This window comes from Ursus americanus, chromosome 4, assembly GCF_024610735.1.
Source record: "Ursus americanus isolate L20-20 chromosome 4, mUrsAme1.1.p, whole genome shotgun sequence".
Lineage (NCBI taxonomy): Eukaryota > Metazoa > Chordata > Mammalia > Carnivora > Ursidae > Ursus > Ursus americanus.
Genome location: NC_142130.1, coordinates 32,712,172 through 32,734,528, shown reverse-complemented (window position 1 = coordinate 32,734,528; position 22,357 = coordinate 32,712,172). Strand labels below are relative to the sequence as shown.

Genomic DNA, 22,357 nt, shown 5'->3' with positions numbered 1-22,357 from the left:
GTCAGTTAGGCGTCTGCCTTTGGCTCAGGTCATGGTCTCAGGGTCCTGGGGTTAAGCCCCATGTCAGGCTTCCTGTTCACGGGGAGTCTGCTTCTCCTTCTCCCTCTGACCCTTCCCTGCTCGCTCTCTCTCAAATAAATAAAATCTTAAAAAAAAAAAAAAAAAGGAAAATTAAAGTTAGCTGACATTTCAGTTTGAAGGTGACAATCCAAAAGCCAAGGGCCAAAGTCAAATATTCTTTTTCTGAAGTAGGCTCCACAGCCAGCACAGAGCCCAAAGTGGGGCCTGAACCTACAACCCCAAGGTGAAGACCTGAGCTGAGATCTAGAATCAGACACTTAACTGACTGAGCCACCCAGGCACCCCTCAATGTCAAATATTCTTATAAAATATAAATATCTGGCCTGATTCAGAACAATCTTATTTTCACAGGAATAGTTTCCAATACTTCCTTTACCAACCATTTTTACATACAATTTATAACCAAAAAGAGAGGTAATATGGATGGTAACGTGTTATGTACATGAACCTTACATACATGCATGCATGTGTGTACATATGTGTGAGGTGGTCTAAAAAAGATTCCATTTCACTGATGAAAGGACTTAAAACAAGAATCAACCACAACAAAATAAGGAATACACCAGGACACAAGGATTTCTAAAGTCTCTTCATACATCTTATTTCTGTTCTATTTCATTAAGAGCCTGACTTTTCAAATTATTAATATTGTGCATTAAGTATTACCTTTCAAAGACCGTAGAAAAGTGAAACTGAGGCTCTACCATCAGGCAACCCAAATATGAAACATGTTAACTCTTAAATAGCCCCTATGCACAAGATTCAATGCACTCAGTAAACAGCATCGTCTATACAGATGAAGAACTCAAGCGCTTTCTCAAGGTCACCAAAGTCATGGCCAAACACTAGGTTCAAGGACAAAAAACTGTTAACTAGTTACTCAACTAATGACTAAATCTTTGACTATTAAAGAGAAGTTACCAAAACAATTATGTTTTACTTTTCTCTTTTCCTTAATATTAGCTCCTAATATCTTAGACTAGTTCTCAGAAAACCTATCAAAATAAAAACATTTTTTAAAGTTTTGAGTTATTTCAAATCCAACTCTAAATTAAAATTCCAATATTCTGAGTGCCATAAAATAATGAATTATAACCAAAAAAATTCTAATTTTTTCATGCAACCTGTCAATAAAAGTTTTATATATTAGAATCAGCTTAGGACAGAATTAGATACTTGATTATATTTTCCATGCAGAAACAAATTTTTCTCTTCCTAGTTTTTTTGTGCTAAATTTCAAATACCTATGTGCTAATACATAAATCTCTAGGGGGTGTTTTCAAAACTACTGTAAAGACATTTTGTTCTTGTTGCCTAGACCCACTGAATTTTTATTACTGAATTATCATATGAATTGTTCATCAATTTATATATCCTCTCAATTTACATTACATTTTTCTACTTACCTGTTCTAAGTTCACACAAGAGATGAAAACTTTCAAAAATTTGCCAACAACCTGTGTTTACGTTACTTTTGGGGCCAAAAGGGAGAGCAAATAGGAGTTAGGGTGGCCATTATACTATACCATGCTTTTCAATTTTTAGATAACAAGTTCATCCCCAAGCACAGATTATCACTAAAAGACACTAATTGAAAATGGCTCGTATGCCCACTCAAAGCTGACCACCATGTCCCAGTAGACAGAAAAAGCATGACATATGGCTCATTTTTTCGTCTGCTATGATTGGGAACGCCAAGCGCGATTCTTCAGAAGTGTTCTTCATATGTGATAAAAAATGAGCAAGTATGTGGGCAAGAATGTGAGTGGCAGTGGTAAAGGCAGAGGGGGTAAAAAAAAAAAAAAAAAAAAAAAAGACACAAAGTATATGAGCCTACTGCAGGAAAAAACTACAGCTTGTGTCTAGATTACTGCTTCAAAATGTTCTTTCCCTACAGAATGAAATTCATAAATATGCCCACTACAGTCTCACTAGTAACTAAAATTATGCAAATCCAAAGTGAATTCACAGTGTTGCTTTGAAAACCTTACCAATGATATTAGAAGCAAAGTCTATTTCCAACATTCGATTTACTCACTGAATAAATACCAAGTATCCACTAAGTGCATGGGACTGTGCTAAGAATTGTAAAGGAACCTGTCAAATTATTTCATACAAATATTCTTACCTTCAGTTGAAACCCAGTTTCATTCACGGTCTCCTTCCAGTTACCTTCCTAAAAATTAAAGTTAATTTTAGAAATCATTACAAAATAAAACCACCTATAAGGAACACCCCAAATTAAATAAATTAAGTATCTTTAATTCTGTTATTTTTTCAGGGAAGATGGAAGAAAGGTTAAAAAAAAAAAGAATTCATTTCAAAATTAAGCATAAAATCCAGATCCCAAGATTACCAAAAGACAGACCCAAGATTTTATAGATCTGGGCTTCAAAAAACTAAAGACTAACTTTGATATCATTTAAGTGATGCCAGAAGGTACTGTCTTTAGTATCTTTAAGTATAAAAACATTAGCTGAATGATGTTAACCCTATAATTTTAAAAATAAAAACAAACTGAAAAACATGATTAAACGCATATTTACTAACAAAGCTGCTGCAAAGGGATACTTAAGCATAAGCATTCTACAGTGTAAAAGAAAAAAAATCAAATGAATTTTTTTTAAAGACCAATAAATAAAAGAAAATACCTGTGTTAAAAACAAATAGAAGATTTTGTCTCTACAAAGGATGGGATGTGAGGCAACTCTCAAGAGAAAGTTTTCTAAGCCAATCCGTCGTCTTTCCACAAAATCCGGGTCCATGTTGTCAGCAGAGAGTTTATGCCAAACAAATTCTGCCTAGGTAAACAAAACAATCGTGAAGAACAGTCTCAACGCTCGGTACTTCTGAACGACACTGCTGTTTCATTTCTTACCCTTTTTTCTGGTAGAGGTGGCACAACAATATGTGGATAGTAAACTAAAAGGTAGTTTCTCAACAATTCGAATTCACTATACCGCCTCCATAGTGAGTCTGTGAGAACACTCTGACCATCCGTATGTTCAACTGACCTAAAAAGGAACAGAAAAAGTAATAGAGATCACTTTTTTAAAAATAAAAATACATGCACACACCCTCCATTAAAATTTGTAACTCCATTTACTAAATGCTTATGAACCAGGCACTCAGTAAAGAACTTTTCGTGTATTTATTATCTTTTTTAATCCTCATTACCACCCTGTGAAGCAGGGATTATTGTCCCCATTTTACAGATGAGGAAGCAGCTACCCTTCCTACAGTCACAAAGATCCCTGGGTAAGGCATTCAAATCTATCTGATTCCAAAGCCCTCACTCCTAACCACTTTTTCTTCTGTTACAGAAAACCTATTTGAACTCCAGAGAAATAATCATTTTGGGCACATTCTAAAGCCCTCAATTTATAATAATTCAGTTAATGTATAATAATTGATTTTACAATACAGTAAAATCTGGCTTAGCTACTGTTTCATTAAATAAAAAGTATTTTTAACTACACTCTGCCACAATGAGACAACATTCATGCCAAAGACCAAGACACTGCAAAGACCTGGATTCAAAGTTATAAAGGAATCAGATGCATCCACATACCAGGAAATATCCTCAAAGGCAAAATGTTAACTCTGAAAGGGCAGGGGGAAAAAATGTAAAAATTCATTTCTAGTCTTATCTTTAACATAAAGAGCTGTAGGCAATGTCATATAAAAGTTCAACTCAGAGTTGGGGGAAAGTTTGGGTAAAATCACACCAAGGATATTTGAAGTTATTTTGACTACTCAAGATTTCTACTAGCATAATCATTGTTAGAAGGCATCAGTCTTCTAAACATTATCGGGACCTTCCTACTTTGTAACTGGTTGCTTGAGAGTAACTTTCAGGGCCTCCAAGAAATGCACATTGTGCAAGAAATGCACATATCACCACAATGTGCATTTGTATACTAGGGCATAAAAGCACAGAAGCTACGTCAGTCTTGGAATAAAGTAGTCTTAAGAAAGTATATACATCACGCCATGCTCAGCACAATAGATGTTCAGTGTTTTTATCATTTATGTATTAGGTTTGCCACTAAATTTACTCATTGCGTATCAGTAAAAAAGAAACAAAACATGAAATTCAAACTGTACAAATGGCTCCCATGGCAAAAACATAAATTATCAAATCATAATTCATTTTAAAGAGTTAACCCAAACATTAGCTATGACCAATACTATTCCAAGTCCGATTCTCAAACTTTAGCTCAAAAAATATTTGGGTTAATATCAAGTTTCAAATTATTCAAAATCATTACCAACAGATCCCACATCTTGCTAATAAGCAGATTAATGTAGATTAATATAGCCTATAAGAAGTACACCTACAAGGCTGTTAGAAGACCTGTGTAAGTTGTTTGGTTTTTTTTTTAAAGGCCACTTAAGGCAAAGTCTAGCCATTGGAGACTGACTAAACTCAAAAGGAGACTTACACTGGACCCTACAATTAACACATTTATCCAATCATTTGACAAATATTTAATAGCATATAACCAGTTTTACATGCAACATTTAATGTTCACAATAGACTATATCATTAGCCCCATTTTACAAATCAGAACACTTAAGTAATGACATCATACTGCTCCCAATTCATCAAAGCATTCTTACCTATTCTAAAAGATGCATATTCTTATCCACTTTAAAAGGGTTTATATTCTATGAACAAAAACCCAAAAATCTCTGGAGAAATTAAAAACCAGTGACTTGGGGCACCTGGGTGGCTCAGTCATTAAGTGTCTGCTTTTGGCTCGGGTCATGATCCCAGGGTCCCGCGATTGAGCCCCGTGGTGGGGGAGGGGTCCCTGCTCACTGGGGAGTCTGCTTCTCCCTCTGCCTCTCCCCCACCCCCCAGCTCTTGCTCTTTCTCTCTCTCAAATGTATAAATAAAAATCTTTAAGAAACTCTGACTTAAAAAAAAAATGTCAGAGCATATCATTCCTTTGCCCAAGTCCTCCAAGACTTTCCCTTTAAAAAACAAAACAAAACAAAACAAAAAAACCTGCAGCTTAACAAATTCCTCAAGTGATTCCTATGACTTTAAAGTTTAAGAATCACTGTCTTAATTTATAATTCCATGAAAAATACTGTGGAAGATAAATAAATATACATTTGTAATGAAATACAATTGTGGGGGCACCTGGGTGGCTCAGTTGGTTAAGTGTTTGCCTTTGGCTCAGGTCATGATCTCGGGGTCCTGAGATCAAGCCCTATTTCAGGCTCCCTGCTCAGTGGGGAGTGTGCTTCTCCCTCACCTTCAGCCCCTCCCCCTGCTTATACTCTCTCTCTCAAATAAATAAAGACTTTTAAAAAAATAATGAAATACAATTGTGAAAGTCAACCCGATAATCATTTTGTGTACCACATTTACTGATGATGCACTTAAATATTTATTCAGAGTATAGCTACATTACTCAAGTATGGTCACTCCAACTCTCAGTTATAAATTATGTTGCTCTCTTCAGTTCAAAGTCAAAAGTAAACAACTATAAATTAGATTATTCAAACCAAGATTCTCTTCCAGCAGTAAAGTAATCAACAGCTAATTTTGTTGCTCTTTTGAGTGATACATATTAAAAATAAAAATATCCTTTTTAGTTTTATATTTAAGATCTTGCAGCACAGTGACTATAGTTAATAATACTCTATTGCATATTTGAAAGTTGCTAAGAGAGTAAATCTTAGAAGTTCTCATTCTAAGAAAAAAAATTTAGAACTGTATGGTGACAGATGTTGGTTAATTAGACTTGTGATCACTTTACAATTGGTAAAAATACTGCAAGGTAATGTTGTGTATCTGAAACTATAACGATGTTGTATGTCAATTATACCTCATAGTTAAAAAAAACACAGGAAAAAATAATTTACTTAGAAAGCTAAAGTTAACAGTAATTTCTAAAGTATGATTTTTTTTTTTTAAGTAGCTAATTTAACTTAAAAAAAAAAAAACAGAGGGGCGCCTGGGTGGTACAGTGGTTAAGCGTCTGCCTTCGGCTCAGGGCGTGATCCCAGCGTTCTGGGATCGAGCCCCACATCAGGCTCCTCTGCTGTGAGCCTGCTTCTTCCTCTCCCACTCCCCCTGCTTGTGTTCCCTCTCTCGCTGGCTGTCTCTCTGTCAAATAAATAAATAAAATCTTTAAAAAAAAAAAAACAAAAACAGAAATAAAACCCTCTAATGGGACCATATTTTTTTAATCACTTTAAAAATCTCTGTGAGGGTGTCTGGCTGGCTCAGTCAGCAGAGCATGTGACTCTTGATCTCAGGGTTGTCAGTAAAGCCCCATGCTGAGTGAAGAGCCTACTTAAGAAAATAAATAAATAAATTTTTAAAAAATCTGTGATACACGTATGTAGATACGTATGTCACAAAATGACCTAATTTTGGTGGAGGTATGGATTAAACAGGTGATTAAGGAGTGCACTTGTCCTGATGAGCACGAGGTGACATACGAACTGTTGAATTACTACACTGTACACCTGAACTAATACAACACCGTATATTAACTAATTGGAATTAAAACTTAAAAAACAAAACAAATACAAAAAACCCAAACGAGCTAATTTTAAAAAGACCAACCCTACTTACCTCTTTCTGTTCCTAAAGATCCTATTGTACATAAATTTTCTCCCTTTTTTCCTTTTTGGTGGAAGAAGGAAAACTATACTTACAAAGAGAGCTTTCAGAAGTGACTATAGATTAAACAACATTTTCCAAGACCTTAACTTTTATTTTTGGTAGAAACACAGACCTGGAGAAAGCCTTGAAAAGTCACAGGGTGCAGCCTTAAGACAAGCTCAGTGACTTTTGGTAAACCTATGAAAATGCAGGGTTTAAAATTTCTTTTCCCTAAAAATGTACTCACATTAAACCATGGTTGTAACTATCAACTAGATCTGGTAGTTCTATTATTTTATTTTACTGGCTATCAAAAAAACTCACGTCTTTATTTTAACTCAAAGCATTTCTGCTCAGTCTCGCAGAGAGAAAAGAACTAGTTGGTATAGAGCCGTCACAGAAACTGTTTATAACTGGGAAATACAGTCTTGCCTTGCCTTTCTCTAGACAAAACAGTAATTCCTTTAACTTTTTCCTTATGAGGTAAAAGACAATTTTTTTGGTGAGTTTTAATGCCTTACTCCATGATTTACTCTTCCCAATTTTATCCCAGTCTAAACTTCTAGTCTCAATCCTTTCCTGAGAAAGACAGGATTTAGACTGTCATTCTCTCATCCTATACTTCTCTGCTAACCATCTTACCTTCCTGAGTCCACTTCACACACACCTGGGAACCGGATCTCCTTTCCCAAAATTACACAGGGATTATTATACCTAATGCCAAAATCTCCACCAAAGCATGTGTCAAGTAACATTTCAGATCCCAAAAGTATTCCACTAACTTTCTACTTCCAACACAAGTGCATTAAAGTATAGCTACCAAGAGTACTATAGAAAAAGACACCTGTTTATCAGTTAAAAAGTAAAAAAAAAACAAAAACACAAAACACCAGGGTTGCCTGGGTGGCACAGTCGGTTGGGCATCTGCCTCTTGATTTCAGCTCAGGTCATGATCTCAGAGTTGAGACTGAGCCCTGCGTCGGGGATTCTCTCTCTCCTTCTCCCTCTGCCCCTCCCCGTTCATGTGTGCCCACACGCGCTCTCTCTCTCTCTCTCTCTCTAAAAAAACAAAACAAACAAAAACCCAATACCTAAAAAGACAATGACCTGTAAACAATTCCAGTAAGCAACATAATTTGCATCAACAGCTACCAGACAAAGCTTTTTCTACCTAATTCTCATCACCCACCTTGTTTCAATGAGGTAAGCAGTATATGTTTCTTGCATGTTCATGGCATTTCTTCCAGTTCGCTTTTCTGCTTCTGAAACACTAATTTCTATCTTCTTCAACCAAAAATTATTTTCAGTCATCTGGACAAAAACAAATGGAAAAAGAACAACAACAACAAAACTTTTAAGACAGTATTCAAAAAAACACCAGCGATTATAATAAAACCCATTGTTGGTACATATTTCAAGCAAATTTCTTCTATCTCTTGAGGTGCTAGGTAGGGGTTGCTGATGACAGCAGCAAATGCTATACGTCTCATCAGCAGCATTTTGTAGCTCACCAAACTTTTCCAAAGCTATTTTAACATGTATCACACACTTATCTCCAAAAGCTATTTTAACATGTATCACACATTTAATTATTAAAACACAGACATTTTGTGTAAGTGACCAAGAATAAAGCAATATAAAATGCCTAAGAAAAAAAATCTAAAAACATTTTATACATAGATGAATAATCCTCAATATTAAAATCTAATTTTTGGTTTTAACAAAGTCAGATCTCATTCTCAAGTCAGATCTCAGTCTCTCAAAAAGAAAATACTATACATATGCCAAAAGGCAAGATTTTCAGCAGATAGGTTAAATTAAAAGGGGGGGGGGCGCCTGGGTGGCTCAGTCGTTAAGCGTCTGCCTTCAGCTCAGGGTGTGATCCCAGCGTTCTGGGATCGAGCCCCGCATCAGGCTCCTCTGCTGGGAGCCTGCTTGTTCCTCTCCCACTCCCCCTGCTTTGTTCCCTCTCTCACTGGCTGTCTCTCTCGCTGTCAAATAAATAAATAAAATCTTTAAAAAAAAAAAAAGTCATCTTATATTCAACTTTATTTTTTATCATATCCAACTTGAGATTTGCCTAAACTCTTTGGCAGTGGTTAAGAGGCTCCACTTGTGAGACAGCAGCAAGGCTTAAGAGCAGATTCCTTTCTGTTCCTGCTAAAACATCCCCAGGTCTATGCTAAAGAACCAAAAAGAACAAAAAATACACCACCAGTGGTTCAAAGGCTGTATGTGAGGAAAGTGTGCCACTGAGGAAGGTTCTTAAAAATACCAAAGTAACTCCAAGTCAAAACAAGGAAGACAAAGTGAGACCATGTGATAACTGCTGTGCTTTGGGTTTTTTCCCCTTGCTCTCTCTCAAAGTTCAGAGGTGGGTTTTAATTAAAAATACTGCACTACATTGTAACTGAGGGCAGTTTGTGAAGAAGGGTGTGAAAATTTGACATGAATGGAGCCCTTTTAAAAGGGAGCCAAGCAGGGGCGCCTGGGTGGCTCAGTCTTTAAGCATCTGCCTTCGGCTCAGGGCATGATCCCAGGGTCCTGGGATCGAGCCCCACATCGGGCTCCTCCGCTGGGAGCCTGCTTCTTCCTCTCCCACTCCCCCTGCCTGTGTTCCCTCTCTCGCTGGCTGTCTCCCTCTCTCTGTCAGATAAATGAAAAATAAAAATAAAAGGGAGCCAAGCAACCACTGCAGGGAAACTGCCTTGTCCGTTTCTGTTCATACCAGACCAAAACCTTTGGACTAGGCAAAACAGCAAATGCTTTAAGCAACTGCTTGAGAACTCAGGAGAACAAATATCCTGCCCCCAAGTCCACAGGTTATGGACTTTCTGAGGACAGAATCTGTAGTAAACTAACTAATCTGTGTAACTGTTTAGCCTTTTTTTCTCTTAACTCATGTACCTGACTCCCCTTCTTTTTTCTTATAAAAACCCCTTATCTTCACCCGAGAAGCATTACTATTTGCATTTTTAGCTGAATCTGTATTCCCCAAATTGCAATTCTTTAAGCCCGAATAAATAATTGTTTGGCTCTCACTGTGGCTCCTTATTTTCAGGTTAACAAGAGACAAAGTAGAAAGTTAAAAGAAAGATAAAAGAAAAAACTACAGTAAAAACCACTGGTGATGGTTTATACAGAAAATTAAACCGATGTGCTCTGAGGGCAGAAAAAGCTATGTGGCATGGCAAAAAATTAAATGATGACTAAATTTAGGAAGTGCCCCCAAAATGCTGAAGATAAATTGGGAAGATAAAAATGCTAAAAGACGATAAAAAGGACAGAGAACTAAGAGCTAACCCAATGGAACAGAAATTGGTCGACAAAACCAGAAATCACTCAGTTGTCAAATTAGATATTTTTATAAAGTGTAAGTTGTATGTTTAGCTACTGAGAGAAAAAATAAGGCAATACTTCAACCGAAAGAAAGTTCAAGAAATTACATAAGCACAAATCACCCAACCTCAGAATTATGAAGCCGTCATTGGTTGAGATACATATATATATACGTGTATATATACACACACACACATATATATATATATAAAATTCCTAATTTTGGCCCACAGGCAAACACTTGATTTACCACCACCTACTTCAGTGAAAAATTCCCCCAATACCGAAAACACATGACAAATAAAGCAAATTAGCTCCCCAGCAAAAAGCATAATGCATCTGAGTCATGAATTTACCCTCATGCTGTTTTTATTACACAGAAGGGAAAAAAGAATTAAAGAATAAAATCAGCTATCATAAAAACTAAAGAATGAAAACAGGAACACAACAACAACACCAGAAGGACTTGGAAGATGATATAAAATTGCTTATCCTCTCAGTGAAACACAGAGAGTACCAAGAATAACCCAACTGGAAGCACAACTGTTAAAAGAATACATTCAACAAATTTAGAGATGGACTGACTTGACTGGAAGATGAGCCCAGGGACATGTTTCACAGAGAAACAGAATAGTTTAGATGTATTCAAAGCACACTTCTCATGAGAGTAAAGAATATCATTAAAGAAAGAGCGACGCTATATTCAGACCCAAAGGAATAACATCCCGAATGTAGATGCTTGACGTGTGAATCACTACTTTCTACCTGACTTATTAAGACTAACAACCTGAGGCTAAATAAACGTAGAAGACGGCCATATTGAAAAGGCTAATGAAATTCTTTATTTCCAACTCAAAGAATGAAAACGAATATAATCTATTTCAAGTTTTAAAAATGTTGCAAACCACTAAGAAACAGTAAAAGCATAAAAGCAGATAAAAGTGATAAAAGGAACAAGAAGAAACTATAAATTCAATAAATATGTCTTGAGTACCTACCATTCCAGTCATCAGGGATGGAAAGACAGATGAAACACAGTGCCTGACACCTCAGGAGTTCACGGCTTGCATGAAGAATTCTCAGCCCGCATAGGGACACTCTTTTTTTTTTTTTTAAAGATTTTATTTATTTATTTGACAGAGATAGAGACAGCCAGCGAGAGAGGGAACACAAGCAGGGGGAGTGGGAGAGGAAGAAGCAGGCTCATAGCAGAGGAGCCTGATGTGGGGCTCGATCCCAGAACGCCGGGATCACGCCCAGAGCCGAAGGCAGACCCTTAACGACTGAGCCACCCAGGCGCCCCAACACACTCTTTAAGACTAAGAACAAAAGGAAAGCTAACCTTAATATAACTTTTAGGATTACAGATGAAAAGAGTTAATGTTTATGGCATTTGACTTATTTAGTTAATCTTATTTAAATCACACACTAAAAATATATTACACTTATTGTTATATTGAATATTATAGGAAAAAGATAAAACAGGCCAAAAAAAAAAAACAACAGGCCGATTGAGATGAACATGGAGCTAACTGTAAAAGAAACAATGCAAAGAAAGAAAAAATAAAATATATTTAGGCAGTAAAACTGACATTGCAAGAAATCAAATCCATAAGAACATGACATAGTTGTGAAGCTTCCATAGAATGCTGCGGGAAGAAGGACCAGAAAAGGATAAAAATGATGAAATGATTTTAAAAAACCCAAAGAACATTTAAACAATGTTACACAATTTCTTCTTAAAGAAGAAATCAGAAGAAACAGAACAGAAATAATAACTATCTGTGCAATTTAAAAGAAAAGGAAACAGGCAAACAAATCTTTCCTGGACTGGAAAAAAGTTCTAAGCCTTCAAACTGAAAGGCATGTGGTCCATGTATAACGAACTGGAAAATTTAAACATCCCAACGAGATTAAAGCAGAAAAATAAGAAAGAAGATCCCTAAAAAAGAATAAGCATCAAATCTGCCTTAGACTTCACAATAAATTACAAATGACAAAGGAGAATCATGCACAGGACATGCTTGAAAATATTTAAACATATTAACATACTGTTCCTTCAAAAATACTTAATTCCAGCAGGACTTTTTACAGAAACATAAACTATTCCTAAATTTATATAGAAATACAAAGGGCCTAGAATAGCCACAACAATTCTGAACAAGTTGCAGGACTCAGTTTCAAAACTTACTAAAAAGTGAAAGTAATCCAGACACTGTTGTATTGGCAGAAGGAAGAGAGATCAATGGAACAGAACTAAGAATTCTGAGATAAAACCTTACATTTAAGGTCAATTGATTGTTTTTTTTTAAGGTGAACTGATTTTAAAAAACACACCAAGGCAAGTCAACAGAGAATGGAGAGTCTTTTCCACATATAGTGCTGAAACCACTAAATGTCCACATGCCCCCCCCACCAAAAAAGATTTAGACCCTTTACTCACACCATAGACAGAAATTAACCCAAAATGGCCCAGATATAGAGCTAAGACTGAAATTTCTAGAAAAAACACAGGAGAAAAATCTTTGTGATCTTAGGATAGGCAAAGAGTTCTTAGATATAATACCAAAAGCACAATCCATAAAAGAGGAAAGTGATATACCAGACCTCACCAAAATTAAAAACTTTTACTATTCAAAAGACACCATAAAAGAGGCACCTGGGGCTCCTGGATGGCTCAGTCAGTTAAGAATGACTTCAGCCCAGGTCATGAGCTCGGGGCTCTGGGATAGAATAGGGCTCCCTGCTCAGTGGGAATTTGGGGTGATGATAAAAATGTTCTAAAACTGGGTTATGTTGATGGTGGCATAACTCTGTAATTTTACAAAAATTATTGAATTAGATATTTAGAAGTGAATTTTATGGTATATAAATTACACCTTAATACAGTTGTCTAAAATCCATGAGTCCATACTGAAAAGACAAAAGTCTGATGAGGAACAAGATATTTTCAATTTCAAAGTATGTCCCACAAAATATTAATTAATTACAAAAGGGAAAAGAGTAACCCGATATTGAAGACTGGCAGAAAATGTGATTCCAAAGTATTCGGCAAATACAAATCATGTGTGAACTATTAAGATGCAACTAGAACATAGCATCCCTTTAGTGGCAATTTCTGCCAAAAATGCATAACCTGAATTTAATCATAAAAAAACATCAGGCATGGGGCGCCTGGGTGGCTCAGTCATTAAGGGTCTGCCTTCGGCTCAGGTCATGATCCCAGGGTCCTGGTATCCAGCTCCATGTCGGGCTCCTTGCTCAGCGGGAAGCCTGCTTCTCCCTCTCCCACTCCCCCTGCTGGTGTTCCCTCTCTCGCTGTGTCTCTCTCTGTCCAATAAATAAATAAAATCTTTAAAAACAAAAAATCAGGCAAACCCAAATTGAAGAGAAATCTACAAAAATAACTGGTTTCTAATCTTCAAAAGGGTCAAAGTCACCAAAGTAAAGACTGAGAAACTCTGCCAGATTGAAAGAGACTAAAGGGACAATACAATTAAATGCAATACATGCATCTGGACTGGATCATTTTGCTCTGAAGAACACTATATTGGTGCAACTGGCAAAATTTAAACTAAGTTCGAAGATGAGATAGTAGTCATTTATCAATGCTATTTTCCTGATTTTGATGGTAGTATTGTGGCTACATAGGGCAATGTCCTTGTTTGCCCCTAAATACTGAACGGTTTTTAAGTAATCTCTACACCCAACATGGGGCTCAAACTCATAACCCCAAAATCAAGAGTCGCAAGCTCTACTGCCTTAGCCAGCCAGGCACCCCTCACACTGAAAGTTCTGGGAAAGAGATGAGGGAATATCATGATGGCAGTTCACTTCCAAATAGTTCATGGGAAAAAGGATCTTTATACTGCCCTTGTTTATAAATGTGATATCATTTCTATAAATGAGATTTCAAAAAATTCTTAAATAGAGGGGCGCCTGGGTGGTACAGCGGTTAAGCGTCTGCCTTCGGCTCAGGGCGTGATCCCGGTGTTATGGGATCAAGCCCCACATCAGGCTCCTCCACTGGGAGCCTGCTTCTTCCTCTCCCACTCCCCCTGCTGTGTTCCCTCTCTCGCTGGCTGTTTCTATCTCTGTCAAATAAATAAATAAAATCTTAAAAAAAAAAATTCTTAAATAGAAATAATTTTTTGTTTCAGTTATATTTGGGGGAAGAAAAAAACAAAGATACATGCCTTCCAAATCATTACAGAGGATAAAACCAAAGAAATTATTGCCCACAAAGGAAAAAGCAAAAATAGAAACCAAAATAAGAAAGTCTAAAACCTCACAAAAGAAAATCGACTAAAAATAAAGCCAGTTAGGATAATGCAAATGTTTTAAATTCCCTATGGTGAACAAGAGAAAGACTTAAAACATAACACAAGGCATAAAAATTGTAACACAGGACAAACACAAACACAAAGTAAACTGAAGTTAAAAGAAATCAGTGCAGCAAGAGACCAAGCAGGGAGGCAGGAAAATATAAAATACTGGAAATCAGGAAAAAATAAAAGTTTGTAATTAGAAGAGCTTAGGATCAATTCACCCTCAGATTAAAAACCTGTTTGCCAGAATGTGAATCCCATCTCTACCACAGATTAACTGTGTACCTCGGCAAATTTTTAAATCTCTCTGCCTCAGTTTCCTCATCTGTATAATGGGGGTTAGAGTACTTACGTAATAATGTTATCAGAACATTTAATGAGTTAATGCAGGTAGAGTTCTAAAAGTTGCCTGGTATATAGCAGGGGCTCAACTATTCCCTATTCCCTAGTACTTGTAGTTTTTAGGTTTTTTTATTATGAAAATAATACATGCTTAATGTATAAAAATTGAAAAATAAAGGTAAAATTAACTAAATATAAATCACCCGTATCCCACTGTTGGTGTACTTCCTTACAATCTTTTTTCCCTACGTTTGATGCTTCTGTGTTACTGCAATAGGTCAAAGATCTGAAGTTTAAGAACTACCCAAAGAATTCACTTTCCTTGGGGGAATACATCTAAAATGGTCACGAGTAGCAGGTATTATGTTAAAAATAATGTATTTACTTAGGCCTATGAGTGAAGCTTACTTCAGTTATAAGAAAAATACAGTTATAACACATGAACTATTTTCTTGTGCTTTTTATCTATAAAAATACGTATTTTAAAAATAGCGGTGATTCAGAAGACATTAATTTTTATCTAAAATAAATATATATGTTTGCACAGTTTTTCAAACCGAGTCACAACACATTCATGGTTCATGAAATCAATTTGGTGGTTTGTGATCAATATTTCTTTTTAATAGTAAAGAGAAGAAGAATGTCAGAAAGTACTGCACGAAGTAACGATTAAGTATTGTCTCCTGGAACACTTAGGTATGAAAGGATATGTATGCTGATTAGATCGTAGAGAATGTATTTTGTGCTGTGAGTCACCTTTGAAAAATTCTGAGAGTTGATGAGGTTGAAAAATGAGGAAAAAGTTCTTGAGTGTGATTTAATCACTCGCTACTAAACTGATACTCTGTAACTACGCCCATACGTTTTCTTTTCCTTCTTGATGTTACTCTCACCCAGACAAGCCTCAAACCCTGCGCACAGCGCCAGCCTACTCCACTCAGTTCTCTGCTGCCAATCAGCGAAGGTGCCCCAGGGCACACCGACTGCTAACCGGTAAGCACCAGTTGCACAAGAACTCTCTGCCCCCACCAGCAGTCCCAGGCCTAGGGCGCGCTTGCTGAAAAATCACTCATGACTCCCTCAGGCAATGGCTTTTCTCTGGACAAACACCTTAACTATCAACTCAGTGGAATCTTCCAGCCTGAAGAGTTCTCTTGCTTCCATTCCCTTGCTATTTCACCTCTCTTGTGCCGGCACTAATTGGTACTTTCTTGGAGATTGGATTCCTTTCCCATTTTTTCCATTTTCTAAATTATTTTAAATAGAACTGACAATACTAAAAACAGAAAGAATGCACTCTTCCCTACAGGGGAAAAAGTATGAAGGAAAACAAGAAATTTCTCAGCAAACAATAGAAAAGGATTGAAGACTCACAGAAAGAAAAATAAGAGACCACAGAAGAGCTGATCGCAGAATTTAAAGAATCCTGATTAGTGATGTTTAAAACCAAAGGAGATCTGAGACTCAGTCAGTGCCTGCTTCTATTACCCCTAGGTGTAGGCACAGGAGTAGGGCACATGGTACAAACTATCCTCAGCCCAAATCTGCACTCGAAAGTAAGGCTGATGAAGCAAGCTTTCTGCATCGCTACACTCCATCTGCATAGATATTTTTGTGGTGAAAAACTGCTTGATAAATCAACACATTTATACACTTTTTTTTCCTCTTAAAATTGCAACTTAAACTAAAAAACTTAAATACAGTATTGGAGCAATTAACAAGTCTATTTTTAACCTTTTTTTTTTTTTTTTTTTTTTTGGACTGAAGCAGCATGGCTTACTGGAAAGAGCACTGATTTCAAAGCCAGGAGGACTGGGGCTCAAATTCCAGCCACACCACTGACTAGCTTGTGACCTTGGGGAAATTACTTCTCTTTGAACCCCATCTTTATGTCTTTGGGGGTAATTTACAGAATTAAATGAAAAGCAGAGCTTACTGTGCATAGCACCCACAAACAACTATACCTAACTTACCTTTCTACTCAGACCACATTCCTATCAATAACAGTAACAACATGGTTATTGTTATTGCAATACTTCTCAACTGAAAATGTACTGGAGAAGAGGGGATACAAACAGGGAAAGGTAGGGGTGCCTGGCTCGCTCAGCTGGTACAGCATACGACGACTCCTGATCTCGGGGCATGAGTTCGACCCCACGATGGGTGTGGAGATTACTTAAAAACAGATAAATAGGGGCACCTGGGTGGCACAGCGGTTAAGCGTCTGCCTTCGACTCAGGGCGTGATACCGGCGATCTGGGATCGAGCCCCACATCAGGCTCTTCCGCTATGAGCCTGCTTCTTCCTCTCCCACTCCCCCTGCTTGTGTTCCCTCTCTCGCTGGTTGTCTCTATCTCCGTCGAATAAATAAATAAAATCTTTAAAAAAAAAAACAAAAAACAAACAAACAAACAAAAAACAGATAAATAATGGGGTGCCTGGGTGGCTCAGTTAGTTAAGCATCTGCCTTTGGCTCATGGCATGATCCCAGGGTCCTGGGATCGAGTCCCACATCGGGCTCCCTGATGGGCAGGCAGCCTGCTTCTCCCTCTGCCTGCAGCTCCCCCTGCTTGTGCTCCCTCTCTGACAAATAAACAAACAAAATCTTAAAAAGAAAGAGAGAAAGAAAAAGAGAGAGAGAGAGAGAGGAAGGAAGGGAGGGAAGGAGGGAGGGAGTAGATGGCCCTCAAAGGGTGGGCTTGGGGCTTCTGGCCGGGAGGGGGGAATGTAGAGAGTACATGTGAATGTGTATGCTTAAACTACCGATTCTGAAATAATTGATACTGATAATATTTGTAAAAATAGCTTGTGTCTCTAGAATCACAAAATTAGGGTGCTGCTTTAGGAAACCCAGTAAGTTTGGTCACTGGTGAATGGAACATTTACAAACATTTTCCTAAAATTTCAGGAAATACAACTTTCACTGTATGATAGCATCTTCGGGTTTTCAAGTATCTTAAACTGAATATACATGGGTTTTTTAATGAGGTATTTATAATCACTTTTAAAATAAGATAAATGAAGTTTATACTATAGTTGTGACTTCATATTATTTAATTACCTAAAGGCTTTCACAAAAAATTACCAAAAAACACATTTTTTTAAAAAGATTTTTTAAAGTAATCTTTACACCCAACATGGGGCTCAAACTTAAAATCATGAGATCAAGAGTTGCATGATCTACCAATGAGCCAACCAGGTGCCGCATGAAAATCTTTATCATCATAATCAAATCAAAATTAAACTCAAGATGTTGTCAACAAAAGATATGATCCTTGCCTTTTGAAACAATCTAAAATCACTTTAACATATACCCAAGAGATTGGCAAATATTTTAAGGTCTGAAAATATTAAGTGTTGATACAGAGAGAAAGCATCAGGTACTGCTGATGGGAAAATAAATTGGTAAAATCACTTTAGAAAGCAATTTGGCACCACCTACTAGGATTGGATGTGCTAATACCCTACAGTCCAGCAACCCCACACCTAAATTTGTATTAGATACTTGCACCAAGAGATAAGGAAGAAGTTAATGACAGTAATTTTTTAGAAATAAGCAAGAATCTTGTAATAACCCCAATGTCTGTAAACACAAAAAGAGATCAACTGTCGAATATCTATAAAATGGCAGACTATAGAGTCGTGAATATAAATGAATTAAGCTACATTTCGGATAAATCCCAAAAACATATTGAGCTAAAAGAGTAAGTTATAGTAAAATTATATCACTTATGTAAATTTCAAAATCAAGTAAAACAACATATTGCTATGGATACATATAGTAAAATTGTAAGAAAAGCAGAAGAACTGTTAACACAAAATGCAGAATACAGGTTTCCTCTGTGGTGGTGAGAGTGAGCTGTAACCCAGGAGAACATATGAGGGCTTCAATTATTTTGTGAGATAATTATTTACTCTTTTGTGGTGACATACTTCACAACAGAAGTTTGTTTTTTTTTAAGGGGGAACACAAAACCTAAGTCACAGATGGAAACCTGCACAAAGAGCAAATCATAAGAGCCAAATTTATGAACTAAGAATACACACACTTCTTCACATTTAATATGAGATCCTGACCTTCCCACAAATAATTCTACGTTTTGGAAAAAATTAAATGAAAAGCTTAAAACTCACCCCAAAAAGTCTTTATGCTACCCCATGTATCTCCACATTTCCCTAAGAAGGTGAAACCTTCGACTACTGTATATGGAGTTCCTGGTTATCTGGTCTCTAAACTTTAAAGTCTTTCTAGTTACATTCGGCAAACAACTTTAACTTTTCTTTATCCATATACCATAAGAATGGGCAGTCTTCTATTAGCACTAACACCTGTTCCAGAAAAAAAAGAAGCAAAACGGGTATGAATGCACACCCTTGGACAGAATGGTCTCATGTGCAGCGCTCGTTTCTGAAATGCTTCAAGTTAACCTGGTCTACCTATCTCGCATTATGCGTGAAAACACTTTGGAATGAAACCAATTACAAAATATAGAATGATGCATTTTCTCCTCTCCTCAAGCAATGAAAATCACTAATTACCAAGGGCTTCACAAAGCAGGTACATGGGATACAGATGACAAACCTCACTGCCTCCAAGTGAAGAAATTGCAGACAAATACCGAGTTTAATTTTTTTTATTTGTACCTTTTCTTGATTCCGACACTTTCTTCAATTCCCTGATAGTGACACCAAACCAACCATGCTTTTTAACCCCCAACTTGTTCCTCAAGTCCCCCATTCCGTTCCTTCTCCTGCACCGCTGCCCACTCTCCATGATGCCTCCGTTCGGCCATCGCCTCTGCACAACCCTTTGCCAAACTGCCAGAAACAACAGTGTTGTTCTTCTGGTCCAAACCTCCAGGGCCCCCGACCTCTGAACACCGCACCTGCTCCAGACCGACGGGTCCCGGGCTCCGACCTCCACGCCCGCGGGACCGCACCCACACATCCCCTCCGCTCCCCTCGCCACCGCCCTCTCGGCCCTTCTCTTGGTCCCGCAGCGCCAGGCGCTCGCCCCTTCCCAAGACCCCCTTCTTCCACCGAGCCCCCCACCCTCACTGCACTTGTAGCCAGGCCCTTCCACCCTGCTGTCCCCTCAACGCAGGGCCTTCCCGGCCGAGCCCACCGGCCCCCGCCAGCCCAGCTCAGCCCCGCCCGCTAGGCCCCGACACCAGGCCCCGTGGCCTCTGCCGCCCTCTCTCCTCACCGTGCCCTCCCCGGGGCCCTCGTCTCGGGCCCCCTCCGCTTCCTCACCGACCGCGGCCTGCAGGCCCGAGTCGGGATGGCCCAGCGGCTCCAGGGGCGCCGGCTGCAACTGCCGCTCGGGATCCCGAGGTGCCTGCTCCATGGCTGCAGTTTGGCGCGGCGGTCCCAGTGCGCCTGCGCCGCCGTGCAGCGCGCCCCGCCCCCTTGCCCCGCCCCCTTGCCCCGCCCCGCCCGCTCCCCCGGTCCGGCAGCGGTCCGTGGGGGCTGAGACCCGCGGAGCTCCCGGCGGGTGGCTGAGGCTGGCAGGTTTCCCTGCTTAGGAACTGGTCAGCTGCTAAGCCGGGAGACCCAGACACCCGGGAGAAACTGATGGAGGGAGAGAAGGGGAGAAAGGCAAGGGGAAGGGGAAGAGCCGAGTAGACACTGGAACCATTCCGGTTGGCGATCACCTAGAGAAAAACTGAGTCTCAAAAGAAATCGGAGGCCGCGGTCTGACCTTCTCGTTCTGGGCCCCTGTCTCTCTTGCCTTGTCGGTTCCATTTTTTACCCTGAAAGCTCCAAGCGCCATAAATTAAAAACTTTCAGCAGTTCGAGTAACACATTCAGCAAAAGGTAGCACGTGCAAGTTTTTGAGAGAAGTGAAGAAATGAAGCGTTTGGCCGAAGCGGTACTTCAATCTGTTGCGTTTCGTAAAGCCCTGGAGATCTCTGATTATTTTCTACCAACATCTCTTACCGAATTTTAGGAACCCGCTTCCTTGACAGGCAGTCACTATTGTATCCTAATGGGAAACGCCCACTGGGTGTACCAGGCTGTGTGGTAGCTGGGGTCCCTTCTATACAAAGTCTGGTCATCAATTTTTCAAGGAGAGAAACTGATCTTTCTGCCGAAATACTTGGGAGCTGTGACACACAATTTGCTCTTCCCGTCCCCACGTGGCAAATTTCCCATTCATCCCTAAAATCTCAAGTTATGTCCAAATGCTAATACCGCTTTGGCAATAAATCAGTTAAGATCTTTCTCGTATTATTTGACAATTATTTATGTATATGTCTGTCTGTCCCAACTGGACTTTGGACTTTTTGAAGGCAAGGGCCCTATCTTTTTTTTTTTTTTCCTCTGACCAAACCTAGGACGTTTACTCAAATTTCAAAAGGCATTTTATCAGCTTATCAAGGATTGTTCATGCTAGGCAAATTCTCAGGAAACATATTTTTAAATCATAAGACTATTTTATTGGGGCTCCTGGGTGGCTCAGTCGGTTAGTCTTCAGCTCAGGTCATGATCCCAGAGTCTTGGAATCCAGCCCACATAGGTCTCCCTGCTCAGTGTGGCATCTGCTTCTCCCTCTGCCCCTCCCCCTGATCCTGCAAGCGCGGGGGTGCGCTCGCTCTCTCTCTCAAATCAAATCTTAAAAAAAAAAAAAAAAAAGACTATTTTACTAATTCATCACAAGAGAGATAGATATCTTCCCAGAGACAGATTTGTAACCATTATCCTGTGCCCTTTTCCCAGTTTTGAGAGACTGAAAACACTAGGTCCTACAGCCTTTAGAATAATTGCTCTGGGCTGGTGACTTCGTATCTCATCCTGCAGTGGGTAAGAATAAGGACAGGAGCTCAAGCTTTCACAAAAAATTCACTGAGGGGAGGCCATAGTGCTAGGTGCTATTTCGGGGGGGCGGGGGGAGGAGGAGAAGGAGGAGGAAGAGAAAACTACAACAGAGTAGAAACATCTGTTTCCTCTTCATTCTCAGGGGGAGCAGAGTACATGACCCAAAACAGGCCACTTTGGCATGTGCATATTTTGAGCTGAAGGCAATCAAAACCCAGAAGATTCAAGAAAATTACTTTTACCTCTCCCTTAACTACCTGAAAGAGTTTAGGGAGGCCTGGCCCAGAAAGACTGCTATTACAAGAAATAACTTTTTATCTGAGTGACCCGTCTGTATAAGCAAACATCTAATCATCAAACATCTATTCTTATTGTCCCGTGATTACCCCACTCTCCTTTGAAGCCCGGGCCCCTTTCCCATTCCTTAACTCAGGATGGCATAGGAGTTTCAATTGCCTGACGTGTTCATGGGTCTCATATTCTTACGGGGCTCCCATACGTACATAATCAGATTTATTTTTCTCCTGTAATCTGTCTTATGTCAATTTAATTAACAGACCAGCCAAAAGAATCTAGAAGGATAAAGGGAAAGAAAGTTCCCCCACCATTTTACAATTCACACCTCCTTTTTTGTGGGAAAAAAAAAATTCAAGACTGCCTTTGATAACAATTTTAAGTTAGCTGGATATAACTTTGTCCCTATATTTTCTTAAAAGATAACCTTGAAGAAACCAAATTTGGAAAAACAAAAGGGTGCTTGAAGAGTCTAAAATGAGGGAAAAAAGGATTAGATGATCATTTCCCCCTCTTATGTATACCT

The 22,357-nt window shown here is 38.7% G+C and overlaps 1 protein-coding gene across 1 annotated transcript in view; it reads right to left on the bottom strand.

Annotated features, from left to right (window-relative positions):
* Positions 1-20,087, bottom strand: part of SNX4 (sorting nexin 4) — a 62,832-nt gene extending 42,745 nt beyond the window's left edge. Inside the window, exons 1-5 of the mRNA XM_045812582.2 lie at positions 19,925-20,087; positions 7,899-8,020; positions 2,960-3,095; positions 2,733-2,882; positions 2,210-2,257 (exon numbers count right to left, since the gene is read on the bottom strand). Of these exons, the coding sequence (XP_045668538.1) occupies positions 2,210-2,257; positions 2,733-2,882; positions 2,960-3,095; positions 7,899-8,020; positions 19,925-20,065 (597 nt within the window). The 5' untranslated portion in view covers positions 20,066-20,087. The remainder of the gene's footprint in view (positions 1-2,209; positions 2,258-2,732; positions 2,883-2,959; positions 3,096-7,898; positions 8,021-19,924) is intronic.
* Between the last annotated feature and the right edge of the window lie 2,270 nt (positions 20,088-22,357).